This window comes from Mustela nivalis (assembly GCF_964662115.1).
Source record: "Mustela nivalis genome assembly, chromosome: 11".
NCBI lineage: Eukaryota > Metazoa > Chordata > Mammalia > Carnivora > Mustelidae > Mustela > Mustela nivalis.
In genome coordinates this window covers 50,641,396-50,667,525 of record NC_139030.1, presented here as the reverse complement: position 1 = coordinate 50,667,525, position 26,130 = coordinate 50,641,396, and the positions used below count along the sequence as shown (strand labels likewise).

The window sequence follows — 26,130 nt, the reverse complement described above, 5'->3', positions numbered from 1 at the left end:
AATTCTTAAAAAAGCCAAAGAAACAGACTCTCCTCTTGAGCCACCAGAAAGACACACGGCCCTGAAGATACCTTGATTTTAAGCTGAGACCTGTGTTAGACCACTCACTTCCAGAACTATAAAATCAAATGGGTGCTCATTTCGACCACGAAGTTTGTGGTACTTTGTTACAGCAGCAGTAGATAACGGACACAAAGACCAGCCAGTGACATCCACTGGGCAGCACAGATTTCCCACAAGACCACCGGTTAGCAACTGTATGAATTTAACCAAGGAGAACAAAGTTTTCCTCCACTCTGGGAACTGCAAAATAAAGTTGACAGTATATTCTAGGAGTCTAGTTTTGATGGGTAAAGAAAAGTTAATATGAAGAAAGCTCCCAAACCGAAATATGCCTGTTACTTTTCCAAGACCCAACATTTCCAGGAAGAAATCTTACCACTCATTATACCTCCAGGGATATGGGAACTGGGACCTGAAATAACTTTGCAAACAGCCCTCAGAATTATTCAGCTCTGATCAAGAGGACAAGTCCTAAGAGACAACCTTCCCTGAGAACACTGGAGAGGAGAATTTTTAGAATGCGAAGAGCAGCAGGTTACCTCATCAGCGGCTAGGAAAGGTGGAATATAAAAAGGGATAAGGGAGACAGCCTCTGCATAGTGACAGAAAGGATAACTTAAAATACTAAGGCATTTGTTAAAATTTCAGCCAGGGTATCGGGTAATTAACGTTGACTTAAATGCCACCAAAGCTTTTTAAGGTACCCGATACATTTGAGACATTTTCTCTCCTTGCCTATCTGTTCAATGACATTAAAAAGCTCAGGAGAAAGAAGCAAGAGTTCAGGGAAGATGTGAAAGTTCCCGAAATGTGACCAAGGAATTGGCCCAGCAAGGGGGGTAGACTGCTGGTCAGAGCACTGAGGAACTTATGAGGAGAGAGAGGAGAGGAAGGAAGTACCTCCCCATCCACCCCACCCCGGCCCCGCCCTGCAGGTTGCAAGTGGGGTCCTACTCCTGGCGCAGACAGCAATGGGACATGGCACAATTTACTGCAGTTCTCTGAGGTTAGAGGAGAGCTTCCCTGAAAACACCCTGCCCCAGAGGTATAGTTGTGGGTAAGTTCCACAGATTCACGCAGCTTCTACCTTTAGGCTGTCTGGAGGGGCCAGGAAGACTTTTGTGTTTTGTTTCTTTTTTGTTTGTTTGTTTGTTTGTTTTTTAACCAGGGGAATGTTCTACTAGAGATGGGTCTGGAAGAAGCAGCATTTCACATAGATACTTCAAAACTCACACAGTGAGCCTTGGCAGGGACAGCCCACCAATGCCGGGGGCAATGCCTGAAGTAATCCAAACTGGGGGTACAGGAAGGGCAGCGCTCACTCCTATCAGGGTCCTCGCCCAGCAGGGCTTCTTCTGCCACAGACACTGCCCCGCAGTTCTTACAGCATGGAGCCCACATATATTTTTGAAAATGAAATATGGAGATCATATTCAAAGTATCACCTTGCTTGGGAACTTTTATAAAGAACACCTAGTAGGGGCGCCTGGGTGGCTCAGTGGATTAAGCCGCTGCCTTCGGCTCAGTCATGATCTCAGGGTCCTGGGATCGAGTTCCGCATCGGGCTCTCTGCTCAGCAGGGAGCTTGCTTCCCTCTCTCTCTGGCTGCCTCTCTGCCTACTTGTGATTTCTCTCTGTCATATAAATAAATCTTAAAAAAAAAAAAAAGAACACCTAGTAAAGAAGTATTTTTTTGTACCCATTTCCACTATACCATCAAAAATACAGAGTTGAAAAATAAAGACTTATGAAGCATCTTGATATTAAAAGTTTGTGAGATCCATCTTTATTTTATTTTTTTTTTAAGATTTTGTCTCAGAGAGACAGATAGAGCAAGAGTGGGAAGAGAGAGAAGTAGACCCCCCTCTGTGTAGGGTGCCATACATGGGGCTTGATCCCAGGACCCTGGGATCATAACCTGAGCCAAAGGCAGATGCTTACCCTGCTGAATCACCCAGGCTCACCTGAGACCCTGAGACCCACTTTAGTTAAGAATTACTCAGCTGGCACTTGTGTGACACACATTCATTAAGGGCCTATCACTTGCTGGACATTGTGTAAGGCTCTGAAAGCATAAGGGCAATCTTTCATCTCCTCCAGCTGTTATGTCCCACAGATGTCACTCTCTCTAACCCTAGGGTGCTCATAGCCAACAGTCAAGAGAGCATTTCTTAAAGAATATCCACTAGAAGAAAGAACCCAAAAGAACAACTGCAAAATGGGAGCCAATAGCTGTGTTTGGTGAGCACGTTATACTCAGGAATCATTCATCTGTGTGGCTTTCTTGGTACAATAACTTAGTTAAAACCCTACCCTAAGAACTCAGCCCTTACAGAGTGAGAGAGCAGTGTTGGCAGTTACATAGACAGTGACATCCTCTGCTGAACCCAGAGCTACAACCAGCCCCTCCAATCCCCATGGGCTTGGATACCAGGCTTATTGGTTACGTATCTCCAGGTTTCTCCATGTCTGAGGGTATACAACGCCAAAGTCAAAATTCAATGCTGGAAGAGACCTTTTCTACTGGGCAGTTTTCAAACATCATTTTTGCACATAGAAGTTTTTATATGCTGCCATACTGAAAAACTGGGCACTCTATAAATATCCAATAATACATTTTAAGTAATAGGTTTTGTCACAATCATTCAAAATATAAGGCAGTCACTTAAAATGATTCTGTAGATCTATCTTCATTGACACAATAAAGATAACAAAGACATTACCAAATAAAGCAGATTATAAAGCACTGTGTTATGAGAAATTAAATTTTGAAGATGTTATTGTAGAACTATTTTAAATCTACATTAATGTAAGTGGAGGAAAAAAGACCAGAATCTTCATAGAGAAGTTAATAATGATGTATCCCTGAGTAGTAAGACTGTGAATATCTCACCATGATTGGTTTTTAATTCTTCTATTTTGATTTCATTACTAAATTTTTCTTCATGTAAATCTTCCTTCCTTGAGTATGTTTACCAGTAGAAGGATGTTGTATGTACAAAAGGCTTATATCCTACATCACGCCACATCCCCTTACACCAACTCCCTATCAGTACCACTGGAGGAACACCAGAAGACCCAGTCTCCAGCCTGTCCTGGCTCTGGGACCACAGAAAAGTTACTTAATATCTCCCATCTCTCTTTTTCATTGGTGGGCAGCAAACACCAGACAAAAGGAAAAATGAAATCAGGCATATAATGTGACAGTCCTTTTAAAACTACAAAATTGAGGGGCGCCCGGGTAGCTCAGCGGGTTAAGCCTTTGCCTTTGGCTCATGATCTCAGGGTCCTGGGATCGAGCCCCACATCAGGCTTTCTGCTCAGCAGGGAGCCTGCTTCCCCCACTCTCTCTGCCTCCCTCTCAGCCTACTTGTGATCTCTCTCTCTGTCAAATAAATAAATAAGATCTTTACAAAAAAACAAAATAAAATAAAATTACAAAATTGCTATTTGCATCATCTCTAAAATATCTTCAGGTATGCCTGTCACAATATTAATTGATGAGCTTATTAGGAAACATTGTTAAAAAAAAATATTTCCATGAGGGGCCCTTGGGTGGTGCAGGCAATTAAGTATCTGACTCTTGGTTTCAATTCAGGTCATGATCTCAGGGTTAGGAGATCAAGTTCTGCCTTGGGCTCTGAGCTCAGCAAGGAGTTTGCTTAAGCTTCTTTCTCTCTCACTTTACCCTTCTCCACGCTGGCTTACTTGCTATCTCTGAAACAAATCTTTAAAGAAAAATATTTACATGACGTCTTAGTAAGAAGACAGGTGAATGCAACCATCCTAAGTGCACTCAAAATGGAACTGAATAGAGCCTGGCCATGGCGTCAAGTGGGGAAAAGCACAGACTGTGTTGAAAAGTCCTAAGTTCAAGGCCCAGTCTACTGCTTCTGCACTGTGTAGTATTAGACAAATCACCCCCATGACTCTGCACCTTAATCTTTTCGTCTGTGAAAGGTCAGTCACAACAGGATTGATGTCGTGGAGGTTTTATGACGATAAAGAAGACAAAGCACAAACAGCACTTATCCCAGTGCCCGGCACATAGTAGGATCTTTATCTTTCTGAACAATCTCACTAGACGATAAAGCCAAGATGTGTGACAATGACTCCAATTTTCAGAGGAAAGGAATTTACCAAAAGAGAACATTCCAAAAAAGTAAGTAATGTCAAAATATTTTTACTATTAAAGAGCAAATAACTTGGTGCCCAAGAATTAATTCATACCACTCCGCTAAACCACCAACGTGGTCTTGGCAGAAATAACTTAAGTCTGATAAGGCCCTTTCGGAAGACCACAGCCTGACATTACCCCTGGATTCAACCTAACTATTACTCTTCTCAAAATATGGATGCTAAAAAACAAACACTGGTAACCACGGGAACAAGTAAAACAAAGATAACACTCAGACAAAAGTGGTCTTGCCTTCCTTTAACTACCCATAGCTCATCTTCTCATCTGTCTTATTGCCTTTATCACTTTCTACCTTGTGTTAAGAGTCATTTGAGTGGGGTCTAATCTCTCTGTCCACATGGTAAGCTCTGTGAGTGCAGAAACCCTGTCTTATTCATCTTTGGATTTTCAACAAAGCCTTGAGCAAAGAAGGCCATAAATAGGCAGTTTGTTGGGGGGAGGAGGGAGTGTAACTGAAAGCACTGCCACACTGAATACCATACCCACATTGTCTAACCTTCTGGGGAAAAATTAATCAAGCCTCCCAACCACTTGACTAGTAAAACCTATGCAATTAACCTGATTTTACAGGCTAAAGAACCATTTAAGAATTCTAATTCCTCTAGAATGATGATAACATGGAATTAGAATTCAGACATATAGGTGCTGAAACGGTGATCAACACTGTTTTTATCAGCTTCAGCTTTCTTTATGAAATTATGGTTTACTAAGTCTATAGCAATAGCTCAAGTTCATCTTTTAATAGAGAAACGAAAATAGTAAGTCACATTAGGCAATATTGTCATGCTAAAGGATTTTTACTGAAATAAAAATCATTTTCTAGAGATCACCTTTTCCTACAAGCAGGAAAGTAGTTTTGTTGGGGTCTTAATTAGCCCATCAAGGTGTAATGACATTTCTACCTAATAACAAGGTAAATTCATTATGGGTGCATTGGTGGACTATCCCATTCCACAGTGTCTATGTACAGCAAGTGTCACAGCAGCCTTCAGCAAAACTTTAACTGTAATCCATAGGGCTGAGCTGTCAAAGTATGAACAGCATCTACACCAAGGAATTAACAATTTAACTGATAAGTTTATCATTTTTCCAAATCGCTGAGCCTGGTTCTTGGAAACATATGTTTTATGTCAAACACATGACTATTCCGTTTTATGAAAAATCTACAAAAGGCAAAATATTTGTACAATGTTCAACTGAAATTAGAAATGATAGTACCATCTATTGACAGTATATGAATTATGAGATGGCCCACTTAACATCTTTCTCCGAGACGTCTTTAAGAGGATTTCCTTATGCTGTACCTTGATACTCAAGTTTTTTTTGTAACACAGATGACATTACCATATATACAATTGGCAAGAAAACCTTTGCATAAAAGTACTCAAAAGGAAAAAGAAAAATCTACTTTTTTAACTATCTCCAGCATTTAACATTGAGACCTAAGGTTTCACCCTTTTTCTCCAGCCCTTGTATTTAGCAGGTCAGTTTTAAGAACAAGGTCAACAGTGTATTTTTTCAAGGAACAAATAAGCCTTTGCCTCTTCAGTCTTTTGTCTACAACCACCAGAAATGAATGAAGAAACAAATACATGATTGTAACCACCTGTATTTGTCTTTTCTTATAGAAAGTAAAATATCTCCCAGTTTCCTACTTACAGGATGAAGGGGAGGCTTAGCTGGCCTTTTGGGGCTGGAGGTGGGAAGAGGGAGAAGGAAGCCAGAGTCTTAGCAGGTAGGTCTATAAAATGCTATGTCAAAAAGAAAGTCAGGATGACCTTTTCCAAGAGGTAAGCGGGCGACTACCTCTACAGCATTAGTAAAGGACTGAGGAGACACCTGCTTAAACTCAAGTCTCTCCCCACTAGCCAGTGGGGCACAAGACACGTAAACCTCATGCCCAGATGGCCACAATGAGTAAGGATAAGCACACTATTTGCTAACACAGTAGCCACGCACTGGCTAGATCAGTGGCTCCCAAAGACAGAGCGAGGGTCTGTTTGTGTGTTTGTGTGTTCATTTACATATGTAGGTACACACATATATCAGAGTCTTGGTGTGGAAGGAATGAGAAGGGTACAAGAGAGGAAGGCAAGGATTCTCTCACCTGATAAACACTGGCCAAAACAACCTTCCAGCTTCCTCTCACACAGGCTGGTTTAAGAGGTAGTTTATCTGGGCCCAGAGAGGGAACACATGATCTCGAGTAAATTTCAAACAGGGAATGGGGAATGAAGAAATCGTATGGCGGGGACCAGCCCTGGATGTCCAGGCTGATACTTGAGGAACGTGGAACTTGGGAGGTTTCTAAGAGAAGGAGGCTGGACCTGCAAGGCAGGGCTGTGGTGAAAGAAGAGGGTAGGTGACGGCCCCTTGTACACAGGAGATCATAGAGGACAAGTCCATGGGTCACATTTGTTTATGATTTAAACAGTAATTCACAGACTCCTCTTATAGGTGTGTTCATAGACTCCTCTAAGAATGTTTTTAAGCATTGTGTTTCTGTGCCAATTACAATCACACACATGCACACAGATTTATATGCTGGGACATCCAGATAAGTCCATTTCAGGGATCAAGCTACCAGCTCCACTTTATAGCCACAATCACTAGCCTCAGGGGATCACTGGGACAACTTGCTCATCTCACCACATTTCCCTGGTAAATTTACTCTCCAGCTTCCCTACACAATTTCCTCCACCTCTCAAACCTCAAATATCTTTCCCTTCCTCACATTCAACAGATCACAGTCCTTATTTTATGAGGAAATATAAACACCAAAAGAGGACTTCTGCCTTCCCATATCCAAACCCATCAATGTCCTTGCACATCAGCCTGCCCGCCCTTCCATCATGGTGGCTGCCCTGTCCAATGGGCGACCCTTCTGAGTAAGGCTGGCGCCTGCGTGTATGCCTGGGTGTCATCCCGTCCGACCCACCTGAGGACAGCAGTCTTACCATATCCCCTCCCTCATTCCAGGTTTCCTTCCCATTAACTTACACACAACGCCTTTTTAAAAAGGATTCCCTTCACCCTGTATTTTCACTGGGCTACCTCCCCATCCCTCCGCCACCCTGGAGAGTGACTTTCTGTTACGTTATCCGTACTAACAAGTAATCTGTTCTTGCTGTCTCGCGTTCGCTCTTGCCACTCTGTCCCGAACCCAGTTCAGTCAGGATTCTGTCCCCAGCACTCCACCAAAACAACTCTTGCCATGGTCAAGAATGTGCTGAATTTTGCTAAATACAGTGTGAGTTCTTAGTTCCCACTGTCTTGATTAACAGCAACGGCTGCAGCTTTTTACTCCTCCTTTCCTGAGACACTTCCTCTGTTTGGTTTACCGGACCGCCATTCTCTCCTCTACCTCACCAGCCTCTCCTCACCGGCCTCTCCTCACCGGCCTCTCCTCACCGGCCTCTCCTCACCGATCTGTTGATCACTCTGCATCCATGTACCACCTGAGAGTGCGCCAGATGACTTGTCTTCACTCACTCCTAGGTAATTTCATTTAATTTCACAGCTTTAAATACCATATGCGCCAACAGTTCTCAAATTAATACCTCTAGCCCAGAACTGGATCTCCTGTGAAATCTACACGGGTGCACCCGAAAGCCTGCTGGACGTTACACACACGTCCACGAGATAACCCAAGCTCACCACTTCTGGCACTGAATTCTCGATTCCACCCAAACCTGGACCTCCCAATTCATCCACATTTTCAGGCCCAGATCTTAAGTAATCTTTGAGTTCTCTTCTCTGTCCAGTATTCAATAATGATTTACTTTTTTAAAAAGATTTTATTTATTTATTTATTTATTCAGCAGATTGAGAGAGAAAGAGAGTGCACAAGCAGGCAGAGGTAGAGAGAGAAGCAGGCTCCCTGCCAAGCAAGGAGCCTGATGCGGGACCCTATCCCAGGACACTGGGATCGCGACCTGAGCGGAAGGCAGTGCCTTAACCGACTGAGCCACTCAGGCATCCCCAGAATTCAGTAATTACATGTCACCTCCATTATTCCCTGGCCTGGTCCATCACATCATAGCTCTCTGCCTGGCTGCAACTGCCTGGCAAAGGGCTCTGAGCTTCCACCTTAAATGGTTCCTGGATGGTATATGCTCCCTAAGTCAATCACAGTGTTTTGAAAATGTAACTCAGCTATGCTCACAAATTTCCAATGGCTTTCAACCTACTAACACTGAAGCCCAAAGTCCTCACCACAGGCTACACGGCCCTAAAGGATTCAGCCCCTGCTAACTCTCTGACCTGGTCTCCTACCCCTTTGGTCACACTGTTTCCCTGGCTGTTTTTATAATTGCTTCGAACATGCTTCCATCTCAGAATCTTTGCAATCATTGTTTGCTCTGCCTGGAACTCTCTTGCTGCAAACAATCTCATGGCTTGATTCTTCACATCTGTCAGGTGTCTGCTCAAATACTACTTTATTTAGAGATCCCCTTTGTGGCAGGCAGAATTCTAGGATGCCTCCAATACCGCTGTCCTCTGGTATGCAAGCTCTGCATGATCCTCTTCCCCGGGTGTGAGCGAGACCTTTAAAGATGATGGGTTGTCACTCCCGAGATTAGGTTACTTGATACAGCAAAGGTAAAGGGATTTTGTGGGTATAATTAAAGTTCCAAAGCAGTTGACTTTGACTTAATAAAAAGAGAGATTAATGTAGATGGAACTGGCTTAATCCAGTGAGAAACCTTTCCCTACCCTTGAAAAAAAGGCAAAGCCCTATTGTGAACTGCGCGTGTGGCCAGTGGCCTGTAGGCACCAAAGACCTCAGTCCACATCTGCCAGGCACTGACTTCTGCCAACACTCAAATTAGCTGGAAGAAGACCACAAGCTCCAGATGAGCAGGCCTTAATTGCACTGGTGTGAGACACAGCAGAGAGCCAATCTAAGCCGGGCCCAGACTGCTGACCTACAGAAACATAGCGAATAAATGGCTTTTGTTATGAGCCCTGGAATCTGCACTAACTTATCACACAACAGTAGAAATCTATGATGCCTTCTTTAATACAGAATAGCACCCCTGTACTTCCTATGCTTCTGATACAGATTTTCCTTTAGAGAACTTGATTTTTCATGTAAGTCATATGAATATCTGAGTATTTCCTCTCCCGGCCTCTAGAAAGCCTTCCTAGAAGGTAAGAAATTTAAATTCGTCCTTTGTTTTTTTCCATTGTTGCCTCACAGCAGCCAGAATGGCACCATGCATGTAGCAAGTACTCAATAAATATTTCCAGAGAGAATGAATACACATGCTGCTTACATTTATGTCAGCACAGTTTATGTCAGACCCCAAAAATGTAACAGCATTTAACGTTTAGTTTTAAATTTTAAAAGGATAATTCTCAAAGTACAAGTATTGCCATTAGAGGAAACCAACTATGTATTTGGAGAGATTCCTGAGTTCTCAAATATGAAAAAAACTGGTTTAAATGAGTACCTTGAAAACATTTAAGGAAATAAGATATTTTCACAATTAGGCATGAACATATATTCACCAAAAGTAATATTAAAATTAATTTCTATTTTTTGGAAGTGTTTCTAGGCGGTTAGAGTCAGGGGAAAAAAATCATTGATTTGTCCATTTCAGTAACATTTTTAATGGATCCTTTTATGATACCCCTCTGAGTAGTTAGCTAAATGTCCATCAAAAAGCAGTAAAGTCAATAGGATTTGTTTCTGGTTGAGCCACCATACCAAAAAATACTGATTATTAAAATCCATGCAGAAAGTGATTGGTTTTGAACAGAGGCCAGAAGTCTCTGTTCTATTTGAACTGCTGAACACGTTAAATCAGTGTTGTAGATAAAGACGTAAAAGACAGGCTCATCAGATGGACAACTGACATATGTCCAAACATGATAACTAATATGCCGCACTGACAATCATGAGTGAAATACGGACTGGTGCGGGGGAGGAGGCAAGCAATGGGTCAAAACCAACAGGTTCACTCTTACAGTGACAAATGTTAAGACATACGGAATGAGTTTTAAAACACAAGCTGCAGTTCAAATTAGGCTTGATAGCCCTTCAAGTGGAAATAATGAAGTCAGAGGCCTTGTTTGCCTGTTAGGTCATGCTAGATCGGTCACCAAGGTGCATGGCTATTTCAAAAGGCAGTGGAAATTTAGGCTGATTTAGGGGAAATACAGAGTGTAAACAGAAAAGGAAAAAGAAAAATCACAGAATCTCACTATTGTATTCCAGCCTGCCAAGGCCACATCTGGAGGCCTGCATTTAAATATGGGGGCTACAACATAAAACTGGAAAACGGTTCCATGAAGAGAGTGCTGAGGCCAAGTGGGTTTTTAGAGTAAACCAACGTACGCTCCTTCCCTGCAGAACATCTTAAACTCTTTAATATATTCATATTCCTTGTGATTTTCAAAATACAGAGCATGTTCGTGTATGCATGTGTGTACAGATAGATGGGACACTACACATGGTTTCTGAGCTTTTCTGAAGGTAGGAGATATGTAGGACCAAAGATCTGTGCCGCAAACCCAGGGAACCACCCAGGCCCAAGAGGAACAAGGTAACAAAGGTAAGTGCCTACTAGCTGTCAATAAAGGTGAACAGCTAGGGTGCCTGGGTGGCTCAGTGGGTTAAGCCACTGCCTTCGGCTCAGGTCATGATCCCAGGGTCCTGGGATGGAGTCCCGCATTGGGCTCTCTGCTCAGCAGGGAGCCTGCTTCCTCCTTTCTCTCTCTGCCTGCCTCTCTGCCTACTTGTGATCTCTCTCTGTCAAATAAATAAATAAAGGTGAACAGCTAAGATCATGAGGATACAGAACCAGAGGACGAGAGGCAAGGCTACTTGTGCTGTTTTTCCTAGGAAGAAGGAACCCATAAAAATACAAATGGCTCTCAGAAAGACAAGAGGATGTACTTCTGTATCGTTCTAGGACCTACAGCAAAACAAGTCTCTGGAGGTAAGGCTCAGGAATATGTACATGTTTTAAAACACTCTCCGAAGAGTGTAATCCAGACAACCTGGTATCTGCTCTAAGGGTCAGAACTGGAACCCAGAACAGGAAGATCAGTTGGATCTCAAGGAAGAAGGCGAACCAAAAAACAGTGTTTTGTTATCACAGGAGCGATTCACTCCAGTACGCACAGAGGCGAGGTAGATATCCAGCACACCACAAAAGAAAAAAATTACTGGATATATCAAGTAGGAGACTGGATGGTGGGACGCTCAAGGTCATGCCCAACACTGCGCACTCAAGTGGGCCGGACACTATCCACCACGGTCTCACTCATGACTGTATCTCAGGAGCAAACTCAGAGACCGGCCCAGTGGTTTTATCACAAATATTGGTGGAAAGAATATATGAACAAGTGAAAAATAAACAAAAGTAGTATCTGGTTCCAAAGTCAAACGAGAAAGGAAGGGGCTATTTCATTCTTCAGAGATCACTAAATATGCATAATTATGAACCATGATCAAGGCTACTTTCTTTTTTTTTTTTTTTTTTTTTTTTTAAAGATTTTATTTATTTATCTGACAGAGATCACAAGTAGGCAGAGAGGCAGACAGAGAGAGAGAGGAGGAAGCAGGCTCCCTTCCGAGCAGAGAGCCCGATGCGGGACTCGATCCCAGGACCCCGAGATCATGACCTGAGCCGAAGGCAGCGGCTTAACCCACTGAGCCACCCAGGCGCCCAAGGCTACTTTCAAACACAAGGAAAATGGTCTCTGTAATCATTCCACTTCTTAACCGGGAACCATCTCTGAATTAAATCACACCAAAGCTTGCCGTGCCATTCCCCCAGTGAGCATGTGAAAACACACCGCAGACTGCAAATGACTGTCCGAAGTGAGGGGTGATTATGCCAACGACTATCTACCCTGACAGACTACACTAACTCCGATGGCTGGAAACTAACCTTGAAAATGAGTCCGCTTTTTATAGCCACCGCTCAGAAAAAGGTCCATCAGCCATGTGTTTTATCTGTTTAATTGTCAAAGGAGAACATATGTGTAACTTATTTTAAAAGCACCTTCAGAAACGTGACAGTATCCTGATTGACCTGGTGACTGAAGCTGTTTATAATTACGTGGAAGCGAGTATGTCTTCAGACACCATCTTCTTAACAAAGAATACTCAGGAAGATGGGCCTTACGGTTTAGAAATGCATGAAACAGAAAGAACCTTCACTCACTAGACACAAAGCTGACACTGTCAGGCCCCACATTTGTATCCATTTCCTAGACGACTGAGGCTTCTTTCAAAATACATCTGTCATTTCTCCACAGTAGCTGATCAAACCTGCCACTGAAAAATGTTCTGAACAGGCAACTTGTAGAACAAGCATGGTTTATTTCTGTCAGACTGACTGCCGAAGTGTGAAAGAAACTCATTAAAAATCTCTTACTGTGATCTTACATTGTAAAGTTTTTTTTGTTTTATTTTTTTTTCAAAAAGGGAAAAAAGCCCAAGAAAGGAAAGGCAAAAGGGAAAAAAAAAAAAAGAACTTAATGAAGGGTATACTGAGCCTGCAGACACACTCATCTGGTGCTTTCTTATTCTTTGTAGTAAGCAATTAGAAAAAGAGCAATTAGTCCGGGCATACAGCATACACACTAGCTGTTTGGTGAAATAAAATAACTTAACAATCTTATTTTATGCTAATATTATGAAAACTTAATGAAGGAGGGAAGAATACTGTACTATAGGAAAAGCAATATAAACTCAACGGTAGTATTTACCTTAATCTTAAAACGAGGTTCACAGCACAAGAAGCTTCTCTATAGTCTTCGCTGGCATTGGGTAGGCCCTTGGAAAACAAAACCGCAAAAAACAAATAAATAAAATCATAATATCACTTGACTCACATGACCCTTTCTTTCTGGAAATTTGCAGACTAGGTCTTTACACACGGCAGGTCCTGTTTGGCCACATAACGAGCTCTATGTGAAGGTTGGAATGATGCCTAATTCCCATCCCCGTCAAATTGTTTTCACTAGAAAACCTTGGCTGTAGGGTGGGTCCTATGAACAAGGATGGTATGAGTAAGTCCAAAGAAGAAGGGTCAGCCATCTTAAAGCAGCATCCCGCAAGCTCAGCCATTGTCTGGACCCACTGGGATTTGGTGATGCACAAAGGCCAGCACCTTAAACATCAGGAGGCAGAGGAAAGTGGGATCCGGCAGGGATCTTCCCTGCCTTTCTCACCTATAACCTAGTTCTTTAAATATACAGCATCAACCACAAATGCCTCTCCTCCACCTCCCCTCCCTACCCCTACAGAACCCTGGATCTGAGTAGACCTTCCTGCTATAGTCGAAAAAGAGATTTCGGGTCAAGACTTGGCTTTGCCACTGACCAGATGTGCAACCTGAGCAAGTCATTCTCCAAACCTATTTCCCACTTACAAAATGGGGATAATACCAGTGTCCAAAGTTTGCTGGAAGAACAAATAATATATATGAAAATGACTTAGACAACTACAATGTGTTATATAACACTCGTTATCCTAATCCCCTTTCCTGGTTCCCTTATTCTATTCGCCTTTGGACAAATTATTACTCCTGACTTGCCTTTTGTCATTGAACCAGTCCTCACGATTTATCTCAAGTTGTTTTACTAAGTTGCCTGATGCAGAGAAAAGGACCTAAACTGAATCTCAGCTCTGCCTCTAACCAGTTCTATAATCTTGAGTGAGCCACTTAACCTCTGCAAGTCTATGCTTCCTCAGCTATAAAATAAGGGTCAAGGACTAGATGTCAGACCTCAAACAGGCTTCCTGCAACCATAAAATCCTATCACTCTCTCCTCGGTTTACAGCCGCTTTCAGAAAACATATATCAGGAAGAATGAAAATGAATTTATCGGTGGATATGGAGATCTGGGGGGGATAAATTTTGATACCAAGGCTGGTGGTGCTTGATAGTATGACGATTTTGAGAGCAAAAAGGCTTGCCTATTAATTATATAGCAAAACCAGAATGGGGGCCTGCACCCTTTTCCTATGACCATGTCCCTCCCCTGTGTTGCTCAGCACCCAACCTGACTCATGGCTCATATTTTCTATCATGTAACTTTCAATATAGATGCATTCCACAGTCCCTGGACTTTTATTTTTACAAGGCAACTTGTAGAGATAAATTGGCCCATAAACTTCCATGATAAAAGAATTATGAAAACAGGTTGTAGAAATCCAACTGAGAACCAAAAAGGAAAAACTATCAATTAACTCTACAGTTTTGTGGCGAGCATCTAACAGAATGGGGAGTCATTTTCTTTCCTTTTCTTATTTCACACAGTACCCACAATTTCAGAAGCAGTGTGGTAATCAATCCTTGCTCTTGAACCTATCATTTAAAGGTTGGAAGTCCTGAAAATCATGGTCAAGAGTAACAGTACTCTTTTCTCCATACCTATTTAAAAAAAAGAGAGTTTACAAGCCCCCGATTTTGATAGACTGCCCTGAAACTGTCTATCTCCCGAAAATGTTGTGTGTGTGTGTGTGTGTTTTTTTTTTTTCCTAAAACTAGGTCTACAAATCATCTCAAATGTAAATGACTGGTGGAGAAACATACCTGAGAGTCCTGCACTGAGAGGGACTGTATCTGCTCGGGTATACTGCTGGCATTCACCGCCATCTGTTAAGAGAGGCACCATTACAGCACTTAAGGAAACCAAAATGAGACAGTAAGGTCAGCATGCTTACACCAAGTCCCGATTATCAGAGACAATTTTGCATACGTAATTTTAAGCTGTTTTTTTGCATCAAAATGTGATCTTTGACAACCTTCATTGGAATCACCTAGGACACATGGTAAAGATTTCTGGGCCCTGCCTAGCCTAGGATTCAGAATTTCACAGAGACGAGAGAGAATGTGTATCTTCAACAAGCACCCTGGGTGATGGTTATGCTTTCAGAGAATCACCGAGCTAAAGTGAAAATGCAGGGACTATTTGACAGTTTAAATCTGATAGCAGAGAGATGCTCTAGGACCATCTCTTCTTGTCACAGAATTTCGCCTCAAGTTAAAAGTCCCCACTGAAAGGATGTTAGGATAAGTAACATTTAACCATGACTTGAACTTTAATCATTACTTGAAACAATTTTTTTTTCACTGGATTTAAAAAACACATAAAGATAGTTGGGCTTTTAAGACACGTTTCCCCAAAAGAAAAGCCAAAGCAATAGGTTATTATTTTCCCTCGAGATGGAAATCCAATCCTAATGTGATACCAAAAGTGTTTTTCCCTCAAGCCTTACTTCTGTGAACTCTGCCCTCAAACAAAACTAGAAAGACCAAAACCAAAACAGAACAAAACAAAAAACTAGAAGAGGAACAGCAATGAAATGATGAATATATATTATTTTTTAAAACTACTATCAATTCTAAAATAATGAGAAGTCATCAGAAATTTTTTGCAGCAAGTTTTCTAAAGTTTAAGAAATAAAATTCTTCTTCTCTGGGCTTCCTCAAAATAACTAGGTTAGTAATGAAGTAATAGGAGGAAGTCTACTACTGTCTGTAATTTACTTTGAAATGCATCAAAAATGAAGATGGACTGATGGACTGACAAAGTATAGTAATGGTAGGATCTACTATGTGTATGTGGATGTTCACTGTAAAGTACTTTTAGTGTTGCTATATATTTGAAAATTTTCATAGTAAAATGTTGGGGGGAAATGTGTAAGAAGAACAAACAACCTGTATTCTTTAACCAGCCAGAGAACCTGGGCTTATACCAAATGATCTCTTGTAAAGAATCCTTCAGGCTGACTGAACCCATATCTGAAGTAAGGTTTGAGATGCAACCAAAACCCACGTTAGCACTTAGAGAATATTCTACCTCTAGTCAAAAGACTACTTTAAACTGAAAAACCTTAATGGCAGTTACTAGAGATTAAAACTTCTCTTTCTCCTAGGGAGGTCCCCTCTCCTGCCCTGCTTCCTTATTCCTGGGCTATCATCAGAATGGAGAGCTAGTTAATGGGGGGGCTGGATCCCCAAGGACCCTGTGCAACCTCACTCCACAGGTACATTACCCTGCAGGTAGTGAAGGGACCAGCCTCTAGCTCTCACCAGTACACAAGCTATACAGGGAATTGCTCAGGAAAACATGCAGAGATGCACAGGAGTGATAGGGAGCGAAGTTTCCCGTGCAAAACATCTTCCTTGGCAGCCAATTCCAGTCACCCAAATTTCACCAATATGAGCATACATTTTTAAATACAAAAACTTACAAGAAAACTAACATATTAGGCAAGTGTGATCACGGTGTAATATAAATTTGCTTATTGGAATTTTTTTGTTTGGTTGGTTGCTTTTAAAAGTTTGTTTTAAGAAGCACATTTGAGAAAATGGGGGTTTTCATAGGCGGGGAAGAGAAGAACAGATACTGGGTGAAAGAGAGAGAAAGATCCCAGAATAGAGAAAAGAAAGGGACAGTGTCTGCTAATTTCCCACAGAGTTCTAATCTTCTTTTCTATTTTTAAAATGACTGTGGCTAACTAAAAGCAGCGTGTTATCCTGGATTGGAGCCTGGGAACGAAATAAAGGTTATTAGTGGACAGACTAGTGAAATATGAACACAGTCTGAGGTTTAGCTGACGGTAAGGTAGCACTTCCGCTTCAGTTGTGACAGCTGTACCAGGCTCACACAGAAGGGCACAGCAGGTGAAGGGTGGATGGAGCTTCGCATTATCTTTGCCACTTTCTTCGAAATATGAAATTATTGCAAAATAGGTTTATTTTCAGAAATACAGAAGATTTCTGATGACAAATCTAACATTTACGACAAAAAGTCAGAAAGCCAGTCACTGGAAATACGAACATCTTTTAGAAAATGGTGGTAGGGAAGTATGGAGTCAAAGCCGTCTGTGGTGACAAAACCAAGCGTAATAAATTTGGAGAAATCGTATCTTTGCCTCCATCTACAAATGGATATAAGACAAATATGTATAAGAGCGGACAGGCATTTGGAAACCACGAGGTCCTCAGAAGTACACTAAAAAAGCTAACGGCAGTTCTAACAATCAGGCAATCGCAATGAGTAAGCGTAAGCAATAAATTTAGCTTTTGCATTGTGACTAATCTCCAGTAAAATTAACTCAGCCAAAATCCACACCCAATTTATTTTCTCCTCAGAACAAAATACCGGAGTCGGGAAACAGAACATTTTCACAGTTAACCTCCTCTAGATTCTGTAATGAAATCCCTCAGTCTAGCTCTCATGACCTTGGTCAACAAGCCTTCCCCTGGCTCCAGGGCCTTGATTAAATCAGGACAATTTCTCTAAGAAGTTTCTGAAACCTCTTTCATGGTTTTTCTTCTTCTCTCCCTCTCTTTTTGCTTTCTTGAGATTTCTGACATTTAAAACAAATTTTCAGAAATTTTGAGCACACAACTTTCCTGGATTTCAGTGTGGACTTCTGGATTCAGAGCAAGTGATGTGGTTTTCCCAGCCAGTGGTTCCTGATCCTAGCCACGTATCAGAACCACATGGGCAGTTTCCTTCAAATCCGGGTTGCCTGGACATCATCCCCAACTCCCAAATCATGATGTGAGGGCTAGTTCCAGGCATCTGCATTTTTAAAGCTTTCGGTTTTTCTGATGTGGAGCCAAGGCTGCAAACCATTTGTTTTCATGCTCAACAGAGGGGCTTCTGTAAAAAGAAGCTTCTTTAGTAGAAGCCTTAGCAAATATCTCCCTCGTTTAAAGGAAACCCAAAGAAGGTAGGAATGTGAAGATAAAAGGCAATTTTACTTTTATACAGAAAATTAGGATGTAAAGCAAAATGGATTTAAAAATTATAAGACATGTATTGATTATTTTCAGAATCTGACAAAAACAGATTCCCAAATCACTGGTCAAAAAGATCAATAATGAGGTAATAGTTGAAAGGTTTTTTTTTTTTTCAGTATGTTTTTTTTTTTTTTAATTTATTTTCAGCATAACAGTATTCATTGTTTTTGCACTACACCCAGTACTCCATGCAATCCGTGCCCTCTCTAATACCCACCCCTGGTTCCCCCAACCTCCCACCCCCCACCACTTCAAACCCCTCAGATTGTTTTTCAGAGTCCATAGTCTCTCACCTCCCCTTCCAATTTCCCCCAACTCCCTTCTCCTAACTTCCCATGTCCTCCATGCTATTTGTTATGCTCCACAAATAAGTGAAACCATGATAACTGACTCTCTCTGCTTGACTTATTTCACTCAGCATAATCTCTTCCAGTCCCGTCCATGTTGCTACAAAAGTTGGGTATTCATCCTTTCTGATGGAGGCATAATACTCCATAGTGTACATGGACCACATCTTCCTTATCCATTCATCCGTTGAAGGGCTTCTTGGTTCTTTCCACAGTTTGGCGACCGTAGACATTGCCGCTATCAACATTGGGGTACAGATGGCCCTTCTTTTCACTACATCTGTATCTTTGGGGTAAATACCCAGGAGTGCAATGGCAGGGCTATAACACAGGATGGCATATATGCTAGGAAACCCCACCTAAGGAAGCCAGTCTTGCAAATATCTCTCCTGACCCCAATCTCCAAAGAGATAAGCTTCCAGAAAGCAGGCTCTCTGCTTTGCTTTTGTATAATTCTCACAATGCCACAGTACCTAATACTCCTTCATGTAAAAAATCAGGCACAGATGAAATATTTGCTCAATTAACTTCATTATTAATACTACAGTTACACTAACAATATAGTCAGCTTTAAGTTACCACCGACTTCTACCATCCAAGTGGAATATTATAATAAATCAATGAAATGAGCATGAATTACCTATTTACTACAAACTATGAATTACTAGTAGGTTGTAGTTAATACTTTGCAAGGCTATTTCTAAAAACATCAGGTTAGGAACATAGGAGGACCAATTTTACTATGGGTTTGGCTATGAAATCTCAAGACAAGTGGTATAACTCGGGCACTTTACAGGTTTCACTGGAAATTCTCTTGGATTTAAGAGGATTTCCAAACATGGCTGAGTACCAGGCACATCTTACCAAGGCCGCTCTATCAAACATCCCACCCTGACCTCCTTCTCCAGCGAATGCTGTAATACCTGGACATTCTGCCTTATATGTCCCAGGGGAGCCAAACAGCCCTTTAAAAATAAGCATCTAAAACGCTCCCCCCTTTATTGGAGCCTCTTACTCTGTCTGAAGGTGGAACTACCAAGTAGGACTCCTGTCTCTGAACTTCAGCTCAATTACATAACATCTTCTGATTACTTTCCCCTCACCTCTGACCCACCCACAAATACGATACACCTTTTTAGGCACTTGTTTAATGTCCATTTCAGTGTATGGGTATTCATGTCACCAAGGAACATGTACAGAGGTTCTACTAGAAGCAACGGGAGCACAAATATGAATAAAATACCAGCCCCATCTTCTAGTGGTTTCTAGTCAAGTAAATAAACTGCAATTTAAATGACAAGCATTCTTGAAAAGCTTATTAAAATGTAAACACAGGCATTTAAATGTACCATTTGGCACAGATAAGCATTTTCATCCTAAAAGATGTTTAACAGTATAAGGTACACTGTCAGAGGCTCTGTAAATTGCCACTGCTTTTTTATTCTCAGCTTTACTCAGATACAACTGACAAACAGAAATATGAGATATTTAAGGGGTTTAGCTTCAGGTAGCAGCTATTAAAAATTCAAAATCAGATTTTGTCAAATGAAGTAATCACAGTTCTTTTAATTCCTTACTTCAGTTGCACATGTGCCCCTTGACATGTGCAACTGTCAAGTTGCACAAAATGTGAGTGGAATGCAGTTTATCATCCTAACCTCAATGCTCACCAAGAAGTTAATGGTTAAATAAACCATTTCAATCCACCCAGAGGAATAAAACCGGGCAGTTAAAAACCAGAGGCAGATCTACACAATAACTAACATGGGAAGATTTCCAAGATAGAATACAAGTTGCAAAAACCAAAAAAAACATTTTGGTGGGGTCACTATGTTGTCCACCTGAAACGAATGTAACATCATGTCAACTATACTTGAATAAAAAATAAGTTTAAAAAAAATAATAAGTTTATGGTGTTTATAATCCCATTCACATTGTCAATAGGATATAGATTTCTTTATTTACATATTTGTATATAAATGAGCAGAAAAAAAATTCTGGAAGAAAATACTGCAGACTTCTGTCAGACACGGGATGAGAGGGGTAACAAAATAAAAGCGGTTCTTTGAGTTTTTCTACTTAAGTCTTCCATACGAAGAATTTTATTAAGACTTTGTGTCCCTTTCAATAACACCTACTGTGACCAGCCAGGTTGTATAATTTAATAAATAACCAGGTTTTATAATTTAAAATTATAAAAACCCCTACCACATCCCTGTACTTCCCACCCACTATTTTTTTCCCATTGCTCCTATTCCATTGTAACAAACCACAAATTGATTTATAAAGGCTGTTGCTTATTGTCTATTGGCTCCCGTCAAAATATAAGCACCACAGGGACGGGGATTTCATGGTTTTTTTCCTCACTGATGTATCCCTAAAACCTACTAAAACAGTGTGCATCGTGTGTGTGTGTGTGTGTGTGTGTGTGTGTATGTTGCCTACTTACTCATTCAACATTTCTAATTCCTCTTGTAATAGATAAATACTTTTGCTTCACTTGCAAAAAGTGAATTCAGGCAAGTGACAAGTCAGGGAGCTACTTTAATTAAAAGTTCAAAGGCTAGGGGCGCCTGCGTGGCTCAGTGGGTTAAGCCTCTGCCTTCGGCTCAGGTCATGATCCCAGGGTCCTGGGATCGAGCCCCACATTGGGCTCTCTGCTCAGCAGGGAGCCTGCTTCCTCCTCTCTGCCTGCCTCTCTGCCTACTTGTGAGCTCTGTCTGTCAAATAAATAAAATCTTTAAAAAAAAAAAAAAGTTCAAAGGCTAGAGGAACCACCATTGTAGCTGCACTTAACACAGCTCAAGATACTGCGATGCCAACCTTGAAAAACAAAACAAAACAACTGGCCTGAAAAGCTATGCAAAATAGTAGGTGGGGCTGATTATTCCTAAAATGTGGCACAAGTGTTTACATTCAAAGACATGAACCCTCAAAAATAAGGCTATCTATGTGTTCCTTAATTATAAACCAGCATGGGAACAGACATATGCCTCTGGGAAATCAAAGGAGTGGAAACACAGAGAAATGCCAAAGACTTTCAAATCCCACCCAAGAAGGTCGATAGCGACCGATGATTAACTGACAGCATGCTATCTGTTACTCTCCCCTATCTATGCAGAATGATATTCTTGCCAAAAAGATACTATTAATAGCCAAATATCAGCACAGTTACCAGAGCAAGTTCCTCTAGCACAGAGAAGGACAGTGTCCCAATAAACTTAAATCCTCAAGAGGAAAGACCCACACCCATTAGTCTGCACTAGGAAAGGCAGGGTTTGATGGATACGTTGCAATAAAGACATCCCATAGTGAACCAATACAAATGCTTTCTGCGTCATGCTGCTACTTGAATCACATTATTTTGTTCTATTTCTAAGCAGGATGGACATAGGTAGAGACACTCTAGGAAACAGATGAAAAACCTTGACTCTGCACTTCACTGTGGATAAAACAGGAAAGTAGGCAGGGAGAGAGCAGAGTGCATGACACCCAGGTACGATCATTCTAAAAACCAGCACACATGTGAAGCCAGTGGGTAGCCAGTGGGTGATGGGAGCTCATCACCGTGGCTTGAAACAGAGAGGGATAAATAACTTCTTTGATGAAGCTTATTATTTTATGTACAAAATGAAAAGATTAATCCCTACGATAAACATAGGAAGAAACAGGAACTGAAGGACAGGTAACAGTGGGAGGCAGGCAGTCTGAAAAATCCCTAGGGAAGGCGTACTGGAGTGGCAGAAAGAAAGAAGAAACCAGAGGGAGGAGAGAATGCTGGGAAGCCATGGCTTGCCCCTCCCATGGGCTCTTCTCAGAAGGGTCTGCTGGCTACTGCCCCTTGTGGTGGAATGGAAGATTTACCTCCCTACATCAAAATGAAATGTCTACTAATTTAAAAAAAAAAAAAAAAAAAAGTTGGGGTGGATATCATTTGTAACCTAAAGTCTTCTGTTTTCTTAATGAGAATTTATCAAGGCACATATTAATTACTAGGTCTGTAAAATATTTGGAGCTATTTTAACATGCTCAAATTTTCTCTAGGAGAAGTAGCCAAGTCTTTTGAACTCTAGTCATCATTAAGGCATTAGGATAATTAACCAGATGGAGGAAGTAAAGTTAATCAAAAGATGACCAGTTCTCAAAGGGAAGCTGAGGAGTGTTCCTTGCCTACTAAGCGACCCAGGAGATTGCAAAGCCAAGACCAATAGATTCAATGTCAAGTTTCCAACTATTTTATATCTGCTTTATTGTAAACTAAAAAAATCTAAGAAGAGAGTCTGCCAGTGTACCTACTGTGTTTTCTAAAGGACAGTAATATGAAGAGTTGAGATCAACAGAATCCTAAGTTGAGCACCCAGTTAGCATTTATGTGCATGATTTCCTCAAACCTCAGAGCAATTTAAAAGTAGTATGATCATGACCATCTGACAGAGAAGGAAACTGAGGCTCAAAGAGTAAAATCACCTGCCCCAATTTACAAAGCCCAGAAGTAACTCAGACAGAATTGGGATGTGCCTTTTCTTTTCTGCTACTCCACAAGAACAAAATTTTGAAGTCTTTTCCCCCAAATGGGTCACACTTTGACCCGCAAGAGGCAGTGGAGGCGGGAAGGGGAAGCAAGGGTGAGTGGGCAAAAAAAGTTTTAAATAAATAACCACCACTCACCTCTGAGTTTTCTTCTTTTACTCTTCGTGACTGTAAAGCAATTGCAGATCCATTAATACAACGCACACACAAAATGCCACAAAAATAAAACGTGCACAGGTTAGCTCGCCACCATCCATGTCCCTTACCTTTTCTTGAGAAAAAGCTGCCTTCCCCTCTTCACTTTTCTCGTCCATCTCGTCGTCACTCCACTCCCAGTCACCGTCCTCCGTTTTATGAAGGTGACCGCTTGACCCAGGAACTCTTCTCACCTGAGGCAAAACACACCGGCCCGATTCTCACTGGTGGAACACGAACAGAGCTCACTGGGACTGCAGCTTGGGTCACGCAGCACACCCCTACCCCGAGCACACCCTAACTGGCTATGAATTCAGGGATGGCGATCAGTACTCAGAAAGACCACACAGTCTGCAAACTCCCATACTTGTCCTCTTTCTGAAGCTATTGTGTTCCTGAAATACATCACTACACACATGAAGAACAAAAGATTTTGGACGAACACCACGCACATCAGCCATCGGGATCAAACCCATCGTTCACTTTTGCTTCGGTTAACACGTCATTAACTACTACACATTAAAGGCCATGTGGCCGGCTTCAAGATTGCCTAAGGAAATGCAAGTGAGCAACAGACTGCTGACAGAGGGGAAGCAGGGGAGTCAGGCAACTTAATGAAGCAAAGGTTTCCAGGGGTGTATCAGCGATCTAAAACTTATACCCCCCAAAAAAGCAAATACGCTTCTATTGCTATCTTGCTCTTTTTCAAAACCTGATATTACACTTGTTTTCCCAGGATTCTGCTCAGCCTACCTGAGCAAAACACAACAGCATCAGACTATTCTTAACACACCTTGTAACACTTTTGAGACTTAGGGGATTGCTAGAAACAGAGCAAGATAATCAGCAAGCATGCCACATCATCTAAACAGTTTATACCAGTCTTCTGCAAGAATTTCAAAAATTTTTTGAACTAGGGTAGAGATGTGATTCAGGAGTATGCTTTCCCAATGCCTGGTATGGGTGAAAAAGCAAAGCTTTTTAAAAGGACAGGGTGACTGAGAATGATGAGTCTCTGACCAAAGTAATTTGTCTTAAAAAAAAAAAAAAATGGACTCAGACATAATTAAACAAAGCAATGTAGCAGATGAACATGTGAACATAAGAGCCAGGATCCACTGATTTGGAGAAACTTCAAGGGGAAAGGGACCTTGGAGACGGTCTAGTTCTCATCCCCTCATTTTACAGATGAGGAAATGAAGATCCAGAACATGACTGACGATCACAGGGTCATAAGGACAAAGTTAAAGGAAGAAAAAGAGCCTTCAGATTCCCATTCAAATGTGAGACTCAGGGGGCGCCTGGGTGGCTCAGTGGGTTAAAGCCTCTGCCTTCAGCTCAGGTCATGATCTCAGGGTCCTGGGATCGAGTCCCACATCGGGCTCTCTGCTCAGCGGGGAGCCTGCTTCCTCCTCTCTATCTCTCTATCTCTCTGTCGTCTGCCTCTCTGCCTACTTGTGATCTCTCTCTGTCAAATAAATAAATAAAAATCTTTAAAAAAAAAAAATGTCTGGGACGCCTGGGTGGCTCAGTTGGTTAAGCAGCTGCCTTCGGCTCAGGTCATGATCCCAGCGTCCTGGGATCGAGTCCTGCATCGGGCTCCTTGCTCGGCAGGGAGCCTGCTTCTCCCTCTGCCTGCCATTCTGTCTGCCTGTGCTCGCTCTCTCCCCCTCTCTCTCTCTGATAAATAAATAAAATATTTAAAAAAAAAAAAAAGTTTAAAAAAAAATGTGAGACTCAGGGGCGCCTAAGTGGCTCAGTCATTGAGCATCTGCTTTTGGCTCAGGTCATGATCCTAGGGTCCCGGGATCGAGCTCGCATTGGAGAAGCCTGCTTCTCCCTCTCCCAGCTTGTGCTTCCTTTCTCGCTGAGTCTCTCTCTGTCAAGTAAATAAATAAAATCTTAAAAAAAAAAAAAAAAGTGGGACTTACACCATCCAATGATGACTGTGAAACTGAAGTCATCTAAAAACATCCTTTGAAGACTCTGAAAGACTATAATGGGAAGAAAACACAGTTTTCCATAATAGAAACTAGCTAGTTATATTGTGGGAGCTTCATTAATCCTAAGGGAAATACTACAGACCTTAAATGTAAAGTTAAGTATTTACATACACGTTCAGTTAATGTCAATTCAAAATTAACACAGAGTCGGGGTTAGGTATGACTTAAAGACATTATTGCATGGAACCTGTAAAAACAAGCCTGAGCATTTGGTCTAGAAGATCTGAACCCCAACACGGAAAGTTAAAAAATAAGAAACTCTTATTCATCACTACAAACAATTATACTCAATTAAAAAAAAAAAAATCTTCTCTCCATTCCAAAAATAGTGAATTCACCTTTGAAACAACCCCTTCTGTGGTTGACATAAGATTTTTTTTTCCGTTTACATTTTTTGAATCATTGGAAAAGACCTAATGGTAGTGATTTTAATGTGCTAATAGATGCTGGCAAAGTAGTGTAGGGAAAAAATGCTGAAATGCCTTCGAGACATTCAGAACAGACTGCTCTTTAAAACTATAAAGAAATGGACAGAGGGGCACCTGGGTGGCTCAGTGGGTTAAGCCTCTGCCTTTGGCTCAGGTCATGATCTCAGGGTCCTCAGATGGAGCCCAGCATGGGGCTCTCTGCTCAGGAGGGACCCTGCTCCCCCCCTCTCTCTCTGCCTGCCTCTCTGCCTACTTGTGATTTCTCTTTCTCTCTGTCAAATGAATAAATAAATAAATCTTTAAAAAAAAGAAATGGATAGAGGAAGGAAAAATAATTCCTTTTCTTTTTCTTTCTTTTCTTTTTTTTTTTTAAAGATTTATTTCAGAGAGAGAGAGTGCACGCAGATAAGGGGCAGAGGGAGGGGAGAGAGAATCCCAAGCAGAGTCCACGCTGAGCACAAAGCCCTATGTGGGGCTCGATCCCAAGACCCCAAGATAATGTCTCTAGTGGAAACCCAGAGTCTGATCCTCAACCAACTGGGCCACCCAGGTGCCTGAAGAGAAATAATTTTCCGTTGACAT

At 41.5% G+C, this 26,130-nt stretch overlaps 1 protein-coding gene across 5 annotated transcripts in view; it reads right to left on the bottom strand.

Moving 5' to 3' along the window:
- Nucleotides 1-26,130, bottom strand: part of STK39 (serine/threonine kinase 39) — a 298,465-nt gene that overhangs the window by 102,477 nt on the left and 169,858 nt on the right. For 3 of the 5 annotated variants that reach the window (XM_082689249.1, XM_082689251.1, XM_082689252.1), the window contains 4 exons: nt 23,189-23,311; nt 23,061-23,090; nt 14,821-14,883; nt 12,989-13,056 (listed from right to left, as the gene is read on the bottom strand). In XM_082689249.1, coding sequence (XP_082545375.1) covers nt 12,989-13,056; nt 14,821-14,883; nt 23,061-23,090; nt 23,189-23,311 — 284 coding nt within the window. The remainder of the gene's footprint in view (nt 1-12,988; nt 13,057-14,820; nt 14,884-23,060; nt 23,091-23,188; nt 23,312-26,130) is intronic. The other 2 variants (XM_082689250.1, XM_082689253.1) reach the window with 1 other exon arrangement.